The sequence below is a fragment of the Chionomys nivalis genome, chromosome 24, assembly GCF_950005125.1.
Source record: "Chionomys nivalis chromosome 24, mChiNiv1.1, whole genome shotgun sequence".
NCBI classification, from domain to species: Eukaryota; Metazoa; Chordata; class Mammalia; order Rodentia; family Cricetidae; genus Chionomys; species Chionomys nivalis.
Window position 1 is genome coordinate 42,202,264 of NC_080109.1, and position 20,885 is coordinate 42,223,148.

At 42.1% G+C, this 20,885-nt stretch overlaps 1 protein-coding gene across 1 annotated transcript in view; it reads left to right on the forward strand.

Annotated features, from left to right (window-relative positions):
* Prkci (protein kinase C iota) overlaps positions 1-19,719 on the forward strand; it is a 60,249-nt gene extending 40,530 nt beyond the window's left edge. The window contains exons 9-18 of the mRNA XM_057757066.1: positions 2,658-2,834; positions 3,246-3,343; positions 3,812-3,898; positions 4,163-4,298; positions 8,132-8,219; positions 9,556-9,681; positions 10,570-10,649; positions 12,682-12,771; positions 13,253-13,368; positions 16,949-19,719. Coding sequence (XP_057613049.1) covers positions 2,658-2,834; positions 3,246-3,343; positions 3,812-3,898; positions 4,163-4,298; positions 8,132-8,219; positions 9,556-9,681; positions 10,570-10,649; positions 12,682-12,771; positions 13,253-13,368; positions 16,949-17,036 — 1,086 coding nt within the window. The 3' untranslated portion in view covers positions 17,037-19,719. The remainder of the gene's footprint in view (positions 1-2,657; positions 2,835-3,245; positions 3,344-3,811; positions 3,899-4,162; positions 4,299-8,131; positions 8,220-9,555; positions 9,682-10,569; positions 10,650-12,681; positions 12,772-13,252; positions 13,369-16,948) is intronic.
* Positions 19,720-20,885: the final 1,166 nt, after the last annotated feature.

Genomic DNA, 20,885 nt, shown 5'->3' on the forward strand with positions numbered 1-20,885 from the left:
AAATAAAAACTGAAAAAGGGATGGAGAAGTTTGAGAAGTCGAACATTTACCTAGCATGCATGAGGTCCTGGGCTTGGTCCTTAGTACTCCATAAAATAAAAATCCCACGCCCCACTACTTCATAAATAATTAATTATGTAAGTAAATAACAACTTTGGGGCATAGGTAGTAGATGTGCTGAAGAGTATGTACAGTCCACTGGAAGAGATTGTGGCCGTGGGCTTCCATTTGTGAGTTTGTAGTTCCGCCAGCAGTGTGAGAGTTGTGGTTGCTGCTTGTTCTTGTCCGCACTGTGTCTGGTCAGTCTCTAGTCAGCCAGTCCTTAGACGGTGGGGACGGTGGGGGCGGTGGAGACTCTTGCTTGATAACTGTTTTGTTATATGTAATTTTACCACGTTAAAGTTAAAGCCTTTTTTTGTTTAAACAGAAAAAGGGGAAATGATGGAGGTGGGTCATCTTTCTATCTGTTGTTTCATTGGTTAAGTAATAAAGAAACTGCCTTGGCCCCTTTGATAGGACAGAAAATTAGGTAGGCGGAGTAAACAGAACAGAATGCTGGGAGAAAGAAGCTGAGTCAGGGAGTCGCCATGATTCTCCCACTCCAGACAGACGCAGGTTAAGATCGTTCCTGGTAAGCCAGCTCGTGGTACTACACAGAATATTAAAAATGGGTTAGATCAAAATGTAAGAGCTAGCCAATAAGAGGCTGGAGCTAATGGGCCAGGCAGTGTTTAAAAGAATACAGTTTCCGTGTAATTATTTCGGGGCATAAGCTAGCCATGTGGGCGGCCGGGTGCCGGAGACGCAGCCCTGCCGCTCATACTACAACAGGAGACGGATGGTTTTTAAACCTGTTTTAAGCTTTCATCCTATTGCTGGTTTATATGGCTATCCTGTAGCCTTAAGATTCAACACAAGCTGTTGATACTTTGATCATTTTCAAAAAGATGCCCTTTAAATTAAACTTAGTACTTGACGTTCAGTCTTCTCTCTTCCTGTCTTCAGTGATATTTTTGTCATATTTTCATATTTTGATGTGTGTGGGGGGTTCTAAAGCAGTGTTCTTTATTTAGATTTCCCCACATTTACCCACTTTGTTTTCTATTTCTAGTGCCTGGCCTTTTCCACCTGATGTTTTTTTCTTCTTAAAGAACTAAATTGGTATTTTTAATAATGAGAATCTAATATTACAAAGTCTAGTTATTATTATTTCTAGTTTTTTAAATGTGAACTTTTAAAAAATATTTTTTAGATGTTTATTTTATTATGTGTATCAGTATTTTGCTTTCATATATGTCTGTACCACATGTGTGCCTGGTGCCTGTGGAGTTCAAAGAGGTCATCGGATGCCCTGGCGCTGAAGTTGCAGACAGCTGTGGGCTGCCATGTGGGTGCTAGGAATGGAACCAGGATCCTCTGGAAGAACAGTGATCCTCCTCTCCATCCCCATGACCATTCTTTTTAAACTATTGTTTTTAATTACATGTACGTGTGTGTGTATGTGGATGTGCACGTCAGTGCAGAGGCCGGAGGAGTCAGATCTGGAGCTCTTCTTCTTTCTCCTCTCCCCTTGCTCCTTTCCTTCCCCATCTGCCTTTCTTTTCTTGATATTTTTAACCATAAGATTCCTGCTTTATCTTTTTCTTTTTTTTTTTTTTTTAATTATTGTGGTGGTTTTTTTCTTTTTTTGAGACAGGGTTTCTCTTTGTAACTTTGGAGTTTCCTGGAACTCTCCCTATAGACAGGCTGACCTTGAGCTCATAGAGATCTGCCTCTGCCTGCACGAGTGCTGGGATTAACGTTGTGCCCCACCCCCGGCTCCTGCTTTCTTTTTATGGGGCATGGTCCCTAAAGGTGTTCTTTTGGCTTTGCAGGTATCGTGTAAAAAATTATCTTTGATGATCTGCATACATTGATGGATGTTTAAATTTCTAGTTTTAAACGAATTGAAAGGGTTCCTTTGCCATCCTTTAATATCAAATCTACTGCTATCTGTACTGCTTCCTGTTCATTTCCTGCCTGTAGCATCTCATACACCTTGGAGTGTGCCCTCTCACGGGCCAGGTTACATTTATCTAGTGTCTACCATTCCCTTACAGGCTCTTCTATCTTTTTTGGTTTTTCAAGACAGGGTTTCTCTGTAGCTTTGGAGCCTATCCTGGAACAAGCTCTTGTAGACCAGGCTGGCCTTGAACTCACAGAGATCCACCTGCCTCTGCCTCCTGAGTGCTGGAATTAAAGGCATGTGCCACCACCGCCCGGCTGACTCTTCTATCTTGATATTCTATTTTAACTTAAATTCTGTTTAGAAAACCAAACAATACACACAGCTGCCAGTGTTATCCTGTCCACATATGTTATCCTCCTTTTCATCATCTCTTCTCCCAATCATGAAAGTCAGTGTCATGTTTAATTCATGTGTCTCCATGATACTGTGCTTAAAACTTGTCAGGTCCTCAGATCAGCTGTGTTCTTAACACTTCTTTACTCACAAGCTCATCCTGTCTCTCAAAGATCAGATGTTTTAGATTTAGAATATGTAAGAAAAGAGTTAAGAACTTAAATATTTTATTATAGTTGGAACAGTTTGTTAGAAATAGGAAGTATTGAGCAAAATATTTCCAGGTAAAACTTTGTTGTATAAATGCTCTCAACAGGCGACGAACACCAGGGAAAGCGGCAAAGCATCATCAAGTTTAGGTCTCCAGGATTTCGATTTGCTCCGCGTTATAGGGAGAGGAAGTTATGCCAAAGTACTGTTGGTTCGATTAAAAAAGACAGATCGCATTTATGCAATGAAAGTTGTGAAGAAAGAGCTCGTCAATGATGATGAGGTAGGCATGGTGATGTGTGTGTTTTCTCTGCTTAAACCCCAGCGTGTCCGAAGCCCTGGTGTAATCCAGAGTGCCACACAGACAGACATAACAGAAGCGCACTACTTCAGCATTGTGCATCGTTATTGTGGTCTGCTTCTCTAAGAACATGCCTTAGGTAAAAATAACATCAAGGCGTATGTATCATTATCAAGGGGAGCACTTGAGCTTTCTGAGTGTTCAAGACTATTTCATAATACTGGACATTTTGTTACTGTATTTTCTCTTTGTATAACTTTTGTTTCATGACAGTGAGTAATTTTGATATTTAGTCAAATTATTTAACATTTGTGATGATTGGCTTGCTAAGAACAAATTTATCATAGTTTTGGTCATTTCATTTGACATAGATTTCTTTGGTGTTTTAAACAGGACATTGACTGGGTGCAGACAGAGAAGCATGTTTTTGAGCAGGCGTCCAATCACCCTTTTCTTGTTGGACTGCATTCTTGCTTCCAGACAGAAAGCAGGTGAGGTTAAAGTGGACAGAATGTTCCTGGGCTTCATCTGTTTCCTGTAATTCCTGAAGGAGCACTAAGAACTTCCTACCTCAATCAGCAATACCAGTCTAACACCAGTCACTAATAGAAAAGCAGAAAAGAAACAGGGAGAGAAAGGGCTCTTAAGACACAGCAGTAGATAGTAGATAGCCAGCCCTTTAGTGCCCTGCACATTCACAGCTTAGGACGTGATGTCTCCTTTACCTGACGTGACATGCAGACATGACTCACCTAGTCAGTAGCTCCTTACCCAAGCAGACACTCTAGAGTGGAGTCTGTGTAGTTGTGCCATGCTGGGCTCCTTTCTTGTGTCCGTGCCTCTTGTTCCCACCAAGTTCTTGGCGAGGACTCAATAAGCCCTTTATGCTGTGATTGCTGTTCTATTGGAAATGCTAAAACTGTACGACTCATTTTGACTTGTGTCCGCCTCTGTTTTAGGTTGTTTTTTGTTATAGAGTATGTAAATGGAGGGGATCTAATGTTTCATATGCAGCGACAAAGAAAGCTTCCTGAAGAACATGCCAGGTAAGCTTTTTGTTTGAGTTGGATTTGTGCCTCAGGACTGCCTGACCTTGTGTCTCCTAGTTGAAAACAGTACATAAACAAGTTATCTTGTTGTTAGTTTATTCTTTGTAAGTCATGAGGAGGCTGAACTAGGTTAGTTTACATAACAAATTATAGTATACCTATCACATATTAAAATCTGTTTGTGTTCACTGTATGCTTAGGGTTTTTCATGCAGTGACCAGTCGTAGGAAAATCATGTGTGTATGTTTTCTTCAATTTAAGGTTTTACTCTGCAGAAATCAGTCTAGCACTGAACTACCTTCATGAGCGAGGAATAATCTATAGAGATTTGAAGCTGGATAATGTGCTGCTGGACTCTGAAGGACACATTAAACTGACTGACTATGGCATGTGTAAGGTGAGAGAGCCCTCAGGCAGCTCGCGACTGTCAACTGAGTAACTTCATGTTCAGATGGGAAGTGATCACTGCCTTGTTTAGGATGTTTTGAAATTCCAGCTGAAGATGAGTGTACTCCCTGACCATTTGGATTCTCAGAGTTCCATGTCTTTTGTGATATATGTGTTATATATAGGGTTAAATATTTTTAATTGATTATAGCTTTTTTGTCTTGAAAGTTGATACACTTTTGAGAAAAATTTGGAAATAAAAATTACCTGCAATCCTCATGTTAACCCAGTATTTGCATATCATCTTCCAATCCTTTACTATTTAGTGGACCCTGAACCTACTTACAAATTTCCCTTAGGAGTCTGTTTTATATTTAAATTTCAAATCTCTGATATAAAGTAAGAAGAAATCAAATAAGCATTTTCCTTTGTCTCAGATTTTGTCTTTTTATTGGTGGTTTATTCTTTTGGCAACAGTGTTTCATTTAGAGATTTTGCCACAAAATGTCTAGAGAACTAACTGTTCTACTTATTAATGCTCCTCCAACAAAGCATCTCTGTAGAAGGAGCGGCGGCCGCCTGGCTAGCTTATGCCCGAATAACAAACACAAATTGTATTCTTTTAAACACTGCCTGGCCCATTAGTTCCAGCCTCTTACTGGCTAATTCTCACATCTTGATTAACCCATTTCTAATAATCTGTGTAGCACCACGAGGTAGTGCCTTACCCCGAAGGATCTTAACCTGCGTCCATCTTGGAGAGGAGAGCTATGGCGTCTGTTTGAATCTGCTTCTTTCTCCCAGCATTCTGTTCTGTCTACTCCGCCTACCTAATTTTCTGTCCTATCAGGGCCAAGGCAGTTTCTTTATTAACCAATGAAAGTAACACATAGACCCTCCTCCATCATTTCCCTTTTTCTGTTTAAACAAAAAAGAAAGGCTTTTACTTTAACATAGTAAAATTACATGTAACAAAACAGTTATCAAGCAAGAATTACAACTACAATATTTATATTACTTTATCTTTATCATAACTAAGGAAAACTATAACTAACTATCCATTCTTCAACTCCATCAAAGACTCCAGAGGATATAATATTACCTAAGTAAACAAGAAATAAGCAACTTCCAAAACTCTAGAAATGACAGAGACATCTCGCTGCCTGGACAGTCACCCAAAGTTCCTCTGTACCGTTGGGGCATCCATCTTCGGCCTACAGGCCCATACTATCCAGAGACATTTTCATGAAGCAGGAAATTTCAAAGGCAGTTCAGTCACTATCTGCTGTGTCCTGCAGAATGTCTCGCAGACTCTTTCATGAAGCAGGAACCCCGAAAGACCATCTCACCTTTAGGCAAGTTCAGCAGTCCTCTCTCTGCGGGTTCTCTGTGTCCAGTTTATGCAACAGTCCAGGCAAGAGCAGTTTCTTGCCCGAATGGCTATCCAACTCCATAAGGAGCCTCTTCGGTGCCCATCTTCCTCTCAAAGTAGATTGGTGTTGCCAGGAGCAGACTTGTCTCATTGTCATGAAAAGCCCTAAGTTATTAAAACATTTAAAATGTCATATTCTGCAGTCTTTGAAAGATATGAGGAATGCCTATCTGAAATATATCTATGCACATCTAGAAAATCTAACTAACATGACTACAAGCTTGATTATTATTAATGATTATCCATTAACAACCTATATACATTACATTTTTACATGAACTACACAATCACAATACCTTAATCAATATCAGAAATACATATACATATAACAAGATTGACCTTAACTTTATACCAATAAAGCAAAATTTATACCAGTGTAAATTATTCATATCTATATCACATCTCCAGGTGTGAGAGTGTATGTATGCACTGTGTTTATCTGCCTCCGAGGTGCCACCAGAGCAGAATTCCATGTTCTTACAGTAGTAAAGCACTCGAGTGGTACTGAGGATTTAACGTTACATCTGTACATCTTATATTAGAAAATAAAGCCTTCACACAGTGTGTACAACTCAACTCAAGACCCGTTTCCCATGACACGCTTTCATTTATTCTGTCATGTAAATGTTCATTTGTAGACAGTGAGAAGGTCTGGTCAGTGCACTCCTGTGCACCCTTCACCTCTGTGTAGGAGACCCTTTGCTCGGTCATTTTCTCCTAGAGTGCGTTCTCTCTCATCACACCAGGCGGTGGTGGCACACCTTTAATCCCAACACCCCTGATTTCACGACAAGGATGTCCACTCTCTCCATACCTCTTCAATATAGTGCTTGAAGTTCTAGCAATAGCAATAAGACAACATAAGGGGATCAAGGGGATCCGTATTGGAAAGGAAGAAGTTAAGCTTTCATTATTTGCAGATGATATGATAGTATACATAACCGACCCCAAAAACTCTACCAAAGAACTCCTACAGCTGATAAACACCTTTGGTAATGTGGCAGGATACAAAATCAACTCCAAAAAATCAGTTGCCTTCCTATACACTAAGGATAAGGAAGCAGAGAGGGAAATCAGAGAAGCATCACCTTTCACGATAGCCACAAATAGCATAAAATACCTTGGGGTAACTCTGACCAAGGAAGTGAAAGATCTATTTGGCAAGAACTTTAAGTCTTTGAAGAAAGAAATTGAAGAGGACACCAGAAAATGGAAGGACCTCCCTTGCTCTTGGATTGGGAGGATCAACATAGTAAAAATGGCAATTCTACCAAAAGCAATCTATAGATTCAACGCAATCCCCATCAAAATCCCATCAAAATTCTTCACAGATCTGGAGAAGACAATAATCAACTTTATATGGAAAAACAAAAAACCCAGGATAGCCAAAACAATCTTATACAATAAAGGATTGTCTGGAGGCATTACCATCCCTGACTTCAAACTCTATTACAGAGCTACAGTACTGAAAACGGCTTGGTACTGGCATAAAAACAGAGAAGTCGACCAATGGAATAGAATAGAAGACCCTGACTTTAGCCCACAAACCTATGAACACCTGATTTTCGATAAAGGAGCTAAAAATCCCAACACCCCACCATGCTTGTTTTTTTCTTTTTAGTTTTAGTTTTTAATCTAAATTTTTCTCTGCTTATTAGTTATTGGTATGTAGTCTGTATTTTTTGACATAGGAATGTTAGAATCTTATGATTGAAGACAATGAAATTTTCCTTTTTTATTCTTTTTTAAAAAAATATGTTAGTAGGTATACAGAAACTTATATTTGTTATATTTCTTCATGGTTGTTCCATTTAGCTAAGAGTGTTTTCTCTACTTAGCCTGTTTGTGCATTGTGCCTTACTGTTCACCAAGGCAGAAGACAAGCTCCACAGGAAAAGTGACCAGAAGCAAGAGCTGTAGTGTCAGCAGTCATGTTGGGTGATTCGTTTACACCAGAAGGCGGCACCAGATCTCATTATAGATGGTTGATTGTGAGCCATCGTATAGTTGCTAGGAATTGAACTCAGGACCTCTGGAACGGCAACCAGTGCTCTTAACCTCTGAGCCATCTCTCCAGCCTAGCAAATATTATTTTTAAAGTGGTTTTTATTTTGTTTTGTTTGAAACAGGGTTTCTCTGTGTAACCCTGGCTGTCCTGGAACTCACTCTGTTGACCATGGTGGCCTCGAAGTGACAGACCCACCTGCCTCTTGCTAAATTGACTTTAGCAACATCTGGTGTGAATAAGTTTTCTTTACACTTTTTAATAGCAGTCCCAATTTTCATGTTAAGATAACTGTTCTTAATGATATTTTTAGGTTTAATATTTTGCATATATATGGTGAGTTTAGACAGTAGATGAAGTACAAGAGAGGTAAATTTTTTTCCCTCCTTTTTTTCCCCTATGAAAGGAAGGATTACGGCCTGGAGATACAACCAGCACTTTCTGTGGAACTCCCAATTACATTGCTCCTGAAATTTTAAGAGGAGAAGACTATGGTAATAAATAAATAGGTGGTATTTTAGCTATTGCTATATTGGTAGTTTAATGTGGTACCAACTACAATATAATATACTATAGCATTTTAATACTCATCCTATTAATATGAATGTTTCTTGGTTCTGTTAACCTACATGAAGACTCTCAGGTTCTGAAGCCAGAGCCAAAAAGAGTTTGGTATTTGGTGGAGTATACATTTAAATAACATTTTACTAGTGACAAACACTGAGCAGTGGCAAGAACTGTTATAAATAATTAACTCTAAGCTCCCTTGAAATCTGAGGTTAGCATAATTGATTGATTTTATAAATGAGGGAACTGGTGCACAGAACAGTTTAAATAATATACCTAGATCACAGTAGCCAGGAATGGTGGAACTGGTGCACAGAACAGTTATAATAATATACCCAGATCACAGTAGCCAGGAATGGCCCACTGTGTGAAGCCAGTGTTGTGAACTCCTAGATTGTTCAGATCCCCTGGGATATTTCCCCTAGGGGACTAAAAGATGCTAAAGGCTAGGTCAGGCATCAGACAGTACATCGGCCCCCCCCCCCCAAGCCCCTTTTCTGAGTCAGGGTCTGGCTCCATAACCCTGGCTGTCCTGGAACTTGCTATGTAGGCTAGGCTAGCCTTGAACTCACAGAAATCTGACTTCCTCTGCCAAGTGCTAAGATTAAAATGTGCACCACCACGTCCGACTTCCATTAATTTTTTTTTTACATTTGTATTTATCATTTTTATTAGTTCTTTGAGAATTTCATACAATGTTTTGGTCATATCTACCCTGTCCCATTCCTCCCAAATCAAACCCCCCCCTCCCCACCCATCTTTGTGTCCTTTTCTTTTTCGCTCATGTCCAGTGTGTGCTGCCCACAGGAGCATGGTCAACTTAGAAGGAGCAACTCTCTTAGAGGAAACCCCTCCCCCAGCAGCTATCTCTTGCAGCTCCTCATGTCTGCCCACCCTTCCCACGCTGGCCTTTGGTCTGACTAGAGTTTGCACAGGGCTTGTGCATGCTATCCCAGTTGCTGTGAGTTCCTGTATGCAGCTGCCCTGATGTGTCTGGAAGCTCTTTTTTCCTTGTATTGGTCCAGCACCTCCTGCATTTATAGTCTTTCCCATCTTCCATAATCATCCCTCTGCTTGGGAAGAGGGATTCATATATAGATGTTCCTTTTAAGGTTGGACCAGTTTTTATGTAGTTCTTAGTGCCTACCAGACTATTTATAATCTAATTAGAATTTACATTCCATTTCATGATAAAGTAGATTTCTGGTTGCTGGCTTTTCATGAATACAGAGAAGATTTATTATTTGAATTTTCTTTCCAAAGGCTTCAGTGTTGACTGGTGGGCTCTTGGAGTGCTCATGTTTGAGATGATGGCCGGAAGGTCTCCGTTTGACATTGTTGGGAGCTCCGATAATCCTGACCAAAACACAGAGGACTATCTATTCCAAGGTGATTCTCAATGGTGTAGAGCAAAGTCAAGGCTTTCGAATACTCTTCTGAGTAAGAAAGGGAATAACTTGGACATACCCTTGTGACTTCCCGTTCCCACTCTAGTCTGTAGTCCGTGGGCAGTGCTCCTAACACGGCCGCTTGGCTTGTCCGCCGCAGAGACTGAAGCGGGGTCTGTGCCTGGAGAGTCTAATCTCTGCACGGGAACCGCGGCTTAGTGCCCAAGCTCAAGAGAAGCAGAGTGTGAGGATATCAGAGAGCCCAGAGGTGTTAAGGCTGCAGTGCCCACAGCGAGGAGTGCTGAAAGCTGAACAGAAGCAGGGGCCACGCACACAGGCTTCTCTACCACAAAGCGGTTAATATGAAAAGCCCCCGGCCTCACTGGCGGTTAGAATACACACTGAGTGTTAGTGAGCTGCAGTTTCATCCTGTGCATTTGACAGACTTTAGTCTGATGAGAAGTGCTTAGTGCTCGGAAGTATAGAGCAGCGGGAACTCGTCAGGACCGCTGGTGGGGTGGAGCATAATTTTACATTTCCTGGAATAATTCTGTGCTACATATGCAAGCACTTTCCCTTATTAACTTTATACCTTGTAAGAACCCTGTGAAGCAGCGTTGCTTCTATTCCTGTTTACAGAGGAAGAAACTGAGGCACAGCAAGGATATAAAAAATAAAACATGCTTGTAAATAGTAAATGCAGTGTTCAGGTGAGGGCCCAGCTCTGAGAAGGAGGGCTAAGGGATTAGAAAACTATATGAAGAATTTCAGTTATGTAGATAATGTGTTTTCTGCTGAAATGCCTTAAATATCTTGGCATCTAAAGAAAAAACTTAAATATTCCAGTCACATAAAAAGCTGAAAATTACTGTCATTCTTACCTTCCTAGTTATTTTGGAAAAGCAAATTCGCATACCTCGTTCTCTGTCTGTAAAAGCAGCAAGTGTGCTGAAGAGTTTTCTCAACAAGGTAAGAACCATGTGTGAGATCTGATGTGACCTCCATTCCCTACTGTGAGCCAGCCTGGTGAGTGGGGGCACAGGCAGTGCAGATAGGGTGGAGTTTACTCCGTGGTCAGCGAGACACGATCAAATCCTGACCTCATTATTCTTGCCACATGACCAATATAATTTACCCCCAGCCAGATTCTAGATTGATGCTTTTAGTGTAAGTGATACATAAATATCATATCAGTGGAGGAAAAATGGGGCCTTAGGAATAGCTACAGCTGCATTTTCAGTTCTGGTTTTATGTGTTTTATCCATAACACCCATTGATCACCATGTATTTTTTGAGCATGTGGTCAGTAGTATTTTCTACCCATTTCATATTAAGAACCCAATATCTAGATAAAATTCATAGGAAACGAAATGGCATCTTAAAAATGTAAGCATCAACTTGTGGTAGTTGGTACACTAGAGGAGTTTAGGGTCTCAGATTATGAATTTGGGATTCATAAATTTTATTTCACATAAATAGGGTAGAAAATGGGTTATATTTGCTACCTTGAGCAGATAATGACAAAGTTTAATAAAATTGGAAATTGGCACTTAATTTAAAGGGCTGTGTGTGTGTGTATTTGTATACCATGTGCATTACCGCATTACAGGGAGGCCAGAAAAGGGCATCACATTCCCTGGAACTGGAGTTAGAGTTGATTGTGAGCTGCTGTGTGGGTGTTGGGAATCCAACCCAAATCCTCTGGAAGAGCAGCTACTGTGCTCTTAACCACTGAACTCCTAAATGACTTTTTTTGAGGGAAGATTTAAACTGGAAAGCTTATGTTTCATACAATGAAATAAAGTTGAGAGATGCTAATCTATAAAATAAAATGCCTTTTATGAAAAAGAAAGCATTCCAATTCACAGTAATAGTAAAAGCCAAGGCTTTATGAGGTCCATCTCAGTCCAGTGATCAGGTAATTGCTGTCATTGTCTTAGACATTAGGGTTTGTTGCTGTGGTTGAGCACAGGCTGTAACACTGATCTAAACATAAGTGTGATATCGTTCACAGGGTTCTCAGTGATGACTGAACTCTGGCCCGTGAGAACGAGCTTGCAATGCTGCCCTTATTTTTCCTCACATCCCTTCCTTAGCAGGCTGGTGGTCGTACTCACTAGCCAGGCTGACCTTGCGTTCTGTGCCACAGAATGACCTTGGACTCCTGACACTCTTGCCTCCACCTCTCTCTTTAGGCCTTTGGGGGGCCCACCACCCAACTCCCAAATAAGTCACACACGGAGGCTTATTCTCAGTTATGAATGCCCGGCCTTAGCTTGGCTTGTTTCTTACCAGATTTTCTTAAATTATCTCAGCTACTTTTTGCCCCTGGGCTTTTCCTTTTTCCTACTTGTGAATATCTTACTTTCTCTCTTACTCCGAGGCTGGCTGAGTGGCTGACCTCTGATGTCCTTCTCTTGTTCTCTCCTCATTGCTATTCCTCTTTCTATTTCTCCTCGTATTTATTCTCTCTCCTGCCAGCCCCGCCTGTCCTTTCTCCTGCCTCGCTATTGGCCGTTCAGCTCTATTAGACCATCAGGTGTTTTAGACAGGCAAAGAATCACAGCTTCACAGAGTTAAACAAATGTAGCATAAGCATAAACAAAAGCAACACACCTTAAAATAATATTCCCCAACACCTGCTTTTTTTCATAAACAAAAATGAGAAGTTTTAACTTTAACATAGTAAGACTGTATTCAACAAGAACAATTACCAAGTGAAGATTACATTCACAGTGTACTGAATTCCAATTTTTCTGTGTCTGGTCGATTTAAAGAAAATACTTCAGTGGAGTTATAGGTGTTCACTGCCATGTCTCCTATCGAGTTCCCCACTTACTGCCATGAGTTGATGAAGAGCCAGGAGGAACCCTTACCTGTTGCACTCTAGATGACTCGCTTGGTGGTGGGCTTTCTAGAACTAGCTAGACATTTCCAAACGAAGGCACCATAAAACAGGAATCTCACTCATCTAGCCCTTGCAACACTGCTTCTGCTGTAGGACCCAAAGGAACGGCTGGGCTGCCACCCTCAAACTGGATTTGCCGACATCCAAGGACACCCGTTCTTCCGAAATGTGGACTGGGACATGGTATGACCTTTTTTGTTGTTGTTGTTGCTTGGGTTTTACTATAACCAAGGGCCAACTTTTATTATGCTAATGAGTTATTGAAAAGCTAAGATATTGTAGCTTAAATAACTTAAAACTACTCTATAGTATTTATAAAAAGCTTTAGAGAGCCGGACTTGGTGGTGCACACCTTTAATCTCAGCACTCACGAGGCAAAAGTCAGCCTGGCATACAGAGTGAGTTCTAGGACAGGCTCCAGAGCTGCACAGAGAAGCCCTGTCTTGAAAAAAGAAGATAAACAAGAAGCTTTAGAAACAGAAGAGAATATTAATGTACAGGGGCAGTTTGTAATATTAAGGCCCATATCGACGTTCAGATTAATAAGAAGTGGCCGTGGTTGCTGAAATGGTAGAGCAGCCAGGTGAGACGTGGGAGGGCAAAGTAAAGTGCAGAGGCACGGTGTTTCTGGGTGCGACCTGAGCTTCATGGGGTTATCTTTCAGATGGAGCAGAAGCAGGTGGTGCCGCCCTTCAAACCAAACATTTCTGGAGAATTTGGCTTGGATAACTTTGATTCCCAGTTTACAAATGAACCAGTCCAGCTCACTCCAGATGATGAGTAAGTAATTCCACACACTAAGATGTTTTAAACTTCTTTTGAAATCTAAATCTAAGGCTATTTAATTGTTGAAAATACTCTCTAATTTATATGTAACCATCCATAGCTGGGCTGTTTAAAACTCTAGCAGTGCTTCTATCTACTTACTTTGTGTGCAATTATCCCAGTTCTCACAACAGCCTTGTAAAGTGGGCATTTTCATCTTTACAGATGAGAAACCTAGGCTCAGAGAGGTTAAGGAGAGGTGCGCAGGTGTCGGAATTCGCACCTAGGGCTGACTGGCCAAGGCCTGTACTTAGCAGTGGGCTGCCCTGCCCCATTCAGATATGAGCATTTCTCTGAGTTTCTGGGTATTCCTTTTAAAAATGATGCAAGTCTCTCGTGTGGCCAGCAGGGGTCAGAGTGCTTGTTTGTGTCACTTCCTTTCAAAACAGGACTTTAAGTGATTAGAGATTGTTTTGATTCCCTCCCTCCCTCCCCCCTCCCCTCCCCTCCCTCCCTCCCTCTTTCTCCAAAGATTTTCTAATCTAAGGGGCCTTTGCTCTTGGTGTTCACTTCACTTATATCTCGGTCTGCACACTCTTGGCAGCTGTTCTTTAGAGCCTTCTCTCAGGGACTACTTTTCCTGACTCTGTGAGAATTTATCTGTCTCCACCACTGACTGGTGGAGGTGACTTGGGCGACTGTATCTCAGAGCTGTGACCTCTTTGGGCGACTGTGTGGTGACTTGGGCGACTGTGTCTCAGGACTATGACCTCTCTGGGCGACTGTGTCTCAGGACTGTGACCTCTCTGGGCGACTGTGTCTCAGGACTGTGACCTCAGGTGACTGTGTCTCAGGACTGTGACCTCTCTGAGCTACTGTGTCTCAGGACTGTGACCTCAGGCAACTGTGTCTCAGGACTATGACCTCAGATGGCTATGTCTCAGGACTGTGACCTCAGATGGCTGTGTCTCAAGACTGTGACCTCAGATGGCTATGTCTCAGGTCTGGGCCTCACTCCTCTGGGTCCTATTCTGCCTCCTGCTGGGAAAGACCTCACTCCTGGAAGGCCGCCCCTCCGTCTGGTCTGCCCTCTCCATTCCCAGCTCTTACTACTTCAGCACCTTAGTCTCCCTCCTGCCTAAAGACCCTAGTGTTGCTTTTCCACACACCTGAGCCCTCTGTGAGACAGCACGGTTTATCGCTTCATTCTTTCCTCTTCAGACATTTAAAGAGACACGTGATGCTGTTCTTAGTAAGGAATGAGCGGTATCTTCCAGACTCTGTCAGGGTGGTCAGCACTGGTAGACGTTTGTAGATGAGCTTGCTGCCTAACCTTTGGCAAGTGAGGGTGACGTCTTAGTTTCTAGGTTTCAGAGTACTGTTTGGTTAGTCCTCCTCTCCCCCGTGTCTGGGAAGGTATGGCGCTCAGAGCAGGGCCGTCCTAGTTCAGCTTGTCTCTGTGAACAGTTGTCTGCCATCCTTCTCTGGACATGGCCGCCTTCTGTTGCTGTATTCAGTTCGTGCCTTGGAGACTTCAGCTGGCCCTGTATGGTGGATGTTCCTGACAGAGCTGTGTATGAGAAGGAACAGGGGAGTTAGCCAGAAGAGGGGTGCTCAAGTCCCTGTTACTCTGATCTGCCGTGCAGCCTTCTGTAGGACTGCATGACTTCTCGGATCCTGTTCCTTCTCATGGTGTCCGCCTCACAAGAATCCTGTGAAGAATAAGTGAGGGTGTTTACTGAGCGTCTTGCTGCTGTCCACGGTCATGTCCACTCGATAAGGTTCCTATGAAGAAGCGAGGGTGGTTGCAGAGCGTCTCGCTGCTGCGCTGTGGTGCTCCTGAGCATGTCTGTCTGTCTGGCATCTCACTGACTGACCGATAAACAACCAGATAGCTCACTTTCTGTGCTGTCCCTCGGTTTAGGTCATGCCTTACGGCTGCCTTTTGCACCACCACCTATTCCTGTCGACAGATTCAGCTATGCTTGTCGATGTCTTTCAGCCAGCAGATTCTATACTACCCACTGCTGAGGCGGCTTTGTGTGTTTTCCTATAGCACTTGGATCTGAGCTTTCTTTTCTTATTCTGTTGCCGTAACCCGAGATCCAGTCTCACACATTATACCAAGAGTGTAGTCTCCCCAGATCGTTGATTCCTTCTCCTTTACTGTGTCTCCTATCCAGTGTGCTTCAGGGACTGTTCAGTTCCTCAGCCCTAGTCAGAAACCTCCCACATGACAACTGTCCACACCCCACCCCACCTCTGTCCCTGCCTTGCTTTTTAGCCCTAGCACTAAAACACAAAAGGTGTTTGGGGCAGTCTTTCTTTTCCTCGGTCATTTTCACCAGTTGAAATCTTCCTCTTTTTCAAAGACCTGAAATTGCGACCAGATCTGACTAGTGGAGGTGAAATCTCTTCATGGAACTGGTTCGTTAGTCATAAATGCAGCGCCGCTGGCCTTCCAGTGGCCCTCCCCTCAGTGCTGTTCCAGCCCCCAGCTCCAGCTCTGGTGCGTTCTTCGTTTCTGCACACTTGCCCGCCTTTCCAGTTCCGTATGCAGTGTAGTGAATGCCGACTGCCGTGATTTCTCCAGCTTGGTGTTGCCCTCCCTTTCCACGTGTGGTTAGAGAGGACTCAGCTGTGGGAAATATTGCAGACAGTGGAGTTGGGAGATGGCTGAGTGGTTGAGTGCTTGCCATGCAAGCATGGGGACCTGGAGCTGCTTAACCATCCTTCCAGATCGTGAGCTCCAGGTCCAGTGAGAGCCTGCTCAGAAAGTAAGGTGGGTGACGGAGGAAGCCACCTGCTGTCCACCACAAGTACTGCTTTCTCTTAGAGTTTTACAGTGTTGTGCTTGGCAGTGTGGTACGTCCCTTCAGGTCCTGGAGTGCTGGATGGTTTTGCTCTCGCTGGGCACTAAGCTAGGTGTCCAGGGTGACGCAGTGCCAGCCTCTCCCTTTGCTCCAGGTCTCGCGCTGCACTTGTTTCTGTTGCCGTTTCCTCTGGCTGACTTCTTCCTTCTCTTCACCATCTGCCTGGCAAAGTGGTTGCCGAACTGGATGTTAAATTAGACCTGCCTATTTACCATAATCAAGAGTTCTGTTCAGAGTAAAAGTTAAAATACCTGGGATTGTGATAATTTCTTTTTTTTTTTCTTTTTTCTCTTTTTGGTTTTTCGAGACAGGGTTTCTCTGTGGCTTTGGAGCCTGTCCTGGAACTAGCTCTGTAGACCAGGCTGGTCTCGAACTCACAGAGATCCGCCTGCCTCTGCCTCCCGAGTGCTGGGATTAAAGGCGTGCGCCACCACCGCCCGGCTGATTGTGATAAATTTCTGTGTTTTTAAAAATCCTCAGCCTGATTCTGAGCCCTCTTGGCTCTCAGGCTGCTTGTGGGACTATTAGCTTTCCTCGTGGACTTTTTTTTTCTTCTTAATTGTTCTAGAACTCACTTTGTGATTAATCTAATAATTTGTTTTCTTTCCACAATTAAAATCATTTAGCTCTGTTTTTTTTCTTTTTAGTTGTATTTCACTTTTTAAAAGCTAAAAAAATCTTAATTAATTATGATGAAAATAAATTCACTTTTCTTTCAACAGTGACATCGTGAGGAAGATTGATCAGTCTGAATTTGAAGGTTTTGAGTATATCAACCCTCTTCTGATGTCTGCAGAAGAATGTGTCTGACCCTCGCTTTTCAGCTGTTCATTTGCTTACTGCCATTACTGCATGGATCCGCCTGTTAGCCTGGCCATCGTTAGCGTTTTGTCTTGTCACCTGCAGAATCTCCCAGCATCCTCTTATAGATGATAGGACTCATAGAGCTCGCTTCCCGACAGTCATGTCAGACTTGAGTTTCGCTTGTTCTCCGGAGTACTCAGCAAGGAAGTACCACAGCTTCTCAAGCAGAGCCTCTGCTGCGTTGGCACGCAGGGTGGGATTACATCATCAGTCGCCCACAGCTGTTGTCATCGTGGGAAGTCACCGGAAGGCCTAATTGTGTAGTGGAGGGTAGCTCACAGTACATCTCATACTAGTTTCAGAGTTCCTTGAAGAGTCCTATAAATTTTCTCATTAGTTCGGATAATTATTGATATTTAAAGGAACGGTTATCAAATTGATACACTATTGACTTGTTTTAGTAAGAATTGGATTATAAATTAGCTGTGTTTGAAAAATTGGCTCAATGATTTATTTTGTGGGTTGTTTGGTTTTTTTTTTTTGCTTTTTTGAGACAGGGTTTCTCTGTAGCTTTGGTGCCTGTCATGGAACTCACTCTAGACCAGGCTGGCCTTGAACTCACAGAGATCCGCGCCTGCCTCTGCCTCCCAAGTGCTGGGATTAAAGGCATGCGCCACCACCGCCCGCTTATTTTGTGTTTAATTTTTTTTTCTTTTTAGAATAAGGGGTTAGCGTCTGAGCTTGCCCTCTCAGAGAGAATAGCATATGCAGGTCAAGGACCCAGAGAGCATACGAACAGTTGCTCAGTACATACAAAGGAAAAAGCAGGATGATAGTAATGTTTTATTTTCTATTGGGAATGAATCCTACACGTGCTTTTGAGATTTGTTTTAAATAATGAGGAAGTACTCACTTCTTCCCAAACTTAGAAAAGCATTCCATTCCTTCAGGGGAGGCAGAGTATATATATATACATATATTTTATTACTTAGTATGCAGGAAAATAATTTAAGTAGAATGTCTTAACTACTTACGATTCCTTCCCCAAAGTACATTGTTTGTACTTTTAGGACCAGTTAATGGCGTCTACAATGAAATTCCAGAACAGTAGTTTATGTATGACATGAGTAACTGTAACACACGTGTTTGCAGTTCCTACTGAGTTTTATGTCTTAGGTAACAAACATAATACATAATAGAATGCATTTCAGAGGCAGAGTTCGTCAGTTCTCCACAATATTTTTATTAATATTAGTATTTAGCAACATTGTATTTAAAGAAGTACCATTTAACATCATTCTGCTGTTTATTTTAAATATTTTTATATAAAGAACTTTAAAATAATAATCTAGATAAAGTACAATTGTCAAATCAGTAAAATTTAATTTTAGGGATGCTATCTAGTGTTGAGCTTATAATGATTTAAAACATGTAGGTATTTAAAAATTATCCTTTGGGGGATGCTATGTTTCATAAGAAGTGTAAGTTTTCCCAAGTCTGTGTCATGCATTTTCTTTTCTTCAAATAACTTAAGGCCGAGAGCACTGGAAACCTCCACTGACTGAAGCTAAATAAGGGACAGTGAAGTGGCTCAGCAGGTAAAGGACTTGCTGCCCCGCCTGATGGCCTGGCTTGGATGCCACACGGTGAAAGAAAAGAACAAACTCCTACAAGCTAGCACACCATGGCACACGCACACCTCCCCTGCAATAAAGAAATGGGTGGGGGCAGCCAAATACATGCAGTAGACTGCATATCAGCAAGCAACTGTTTATCTACATGTCCATGTTTGTCTCGTGTTTGAGAAGTGTGCTTCCCCAATACTTCGGTTTATTTTAAGTTGTGAGGCAGCCTCGCATGCGTCATAAACTGGTAGAGAATTCTGGAGTGTGAGGACACTTATGACCATTGAAGGGTGCTGTCCCTCGGGCACCTTGGAATTACAGCAGTCGCTAAGAGTTTGTTTGGAAATGCACATCCTTGGGCTACCTTCGGACTCTTTGGAGACTTCGTATTTCATTTTGAAAAACATTTTCTTCGAGGTATTCTTTTTATATGTGTGACAATATTTCTTATGGGGTGTGAGTCTACTTTCTGTGGTGAAATAGTTCAAGAAAGATAATCAGTGAATTATCCCCAAATTTGTCTACGCATTAAATGAACTAATCCAAGTTACCTACCTTCCCTGCCCTCATCCCCAGTAAAACCCGTTTCCTGCCACTGCTGTGCAAATGAGCAGTTTTCTATCATGAGGTCTCTTATTAATGGTGGTCTTTGTTTTTAAATCTTTTTTTTTAACTAATAAGATTTACTGTGTGTGTTTTATACAGAATTATTGTAAATGTCTTTTAGTTCTAGTTTTCAGTCCTTAAGTGCCATGCCAACTCTTTATACGTTATGTAAAAGTTCTCTCAAAATACTCATCAGGGGCCTCTTGATGTGAATGAGCGGAGTGATTGGCATTTGGTGTCTTAGAAATCGTTTATTTTGCATAAACTGTGGTCGGATCGTTTTATCACATGCAGCTGGATTGGATGTCTAGTTCCATGTGTCCTCAGTGCCGGTACATTTGGTTTAGAAATGTTTTTATTTTTTGTCATGTAGAATATTGTCTTGTTCACTATTAATGTAATCTGTATTTGTATAATTTTTTACATTCAAATCTTTAAATAAAATGTTTAATACCTATGAGGAGTGGACCATTTTTAACAAGTGCCACATTGGAAAAAAAAAATTGGTGGGGCACCCCCTTAAATCCTAGCTCTTGGGAGGCAGGTGGAGCTCTGTGAGTTCAAGGCCAGGCTGGTCTACAGAGCGAGTTCCAGGACAGCCAGGACTGTTACACAGAGAAACCTTGTCTCAAAACCAACCAACAAAACAAAAACAAAAACAGGCCTGGAGAGATGGTTCAGCGCTTAAGAGCACTGGCTGCTCTTCCAGAGGTCCTGAGTTCAATTCCCAGCAAACACATGGTGGCTCACAACCATCTGTAATGAGATTTGGTGCCCTCGTCTTGCCTGCAGGCATACACACAGACAGAACATTGTATACTTAATAAATAAGTAAATCTTTAAAACAAAGAAGTTTTAGAACTAGACTATCAACATTTGTTACAGAATTTCTGTAATTCAGACAACATTCTAGTAGTGTGATTAAAGGATTCTAGTACATTTTAAACCTTTTCCTCAGTAGGTCTTCCCATGTGAAAAATAAGAGATCAAGTGAACACGGAGTAAAAGCTTATCCAGACATTAGTAGCAGGTCATCCCTCTGTTAGGCTTCACACTGACCTGTTGTGTTCCCAACGGCTGGAACTTCACTCTCTGGATCATAGCTGGTGTCCCATGGACACAGTCTTCACTATATAACGCTCCTTTCTTCGTGGTAATTACATCTTCAGTGCCTTCATCAACAGAAAGCAGGGAACTGTATATTGAAGCCCTTCCCCTGTGCTCATCCTGACTGCAACCTTTGTTACTAAGGAAGTGCCTGCCATCAGACAGTTCCCTGTGTCATTAACACTCGGTGCTGGCTACATTTCCAGGCAGTCCAGCGAGGACCTTGGGGTTTTAGGGGAATTTTGCATGAGACATTGAGCCACTGGGATAGCCAGCTTTTCCGTGGAAGGCAAAACGGGTCTCCAGCCCTTGACACCTTGACAGCTTGTCTCTGAACAACACCAAGCAGTGTGCCTATGGTAGAACTGGGCTCTTTCCTGGACTTGCTTCAGGAAGGAATGGAATAAGAGACCCAAGACCATGTAGTCCCAGTAGGCGGAGCCATAGATCTCATGCAACACACTGAGTCATACTAAATACAGCTAATAAGACTGAACGTCATTGACACTGACAGGAA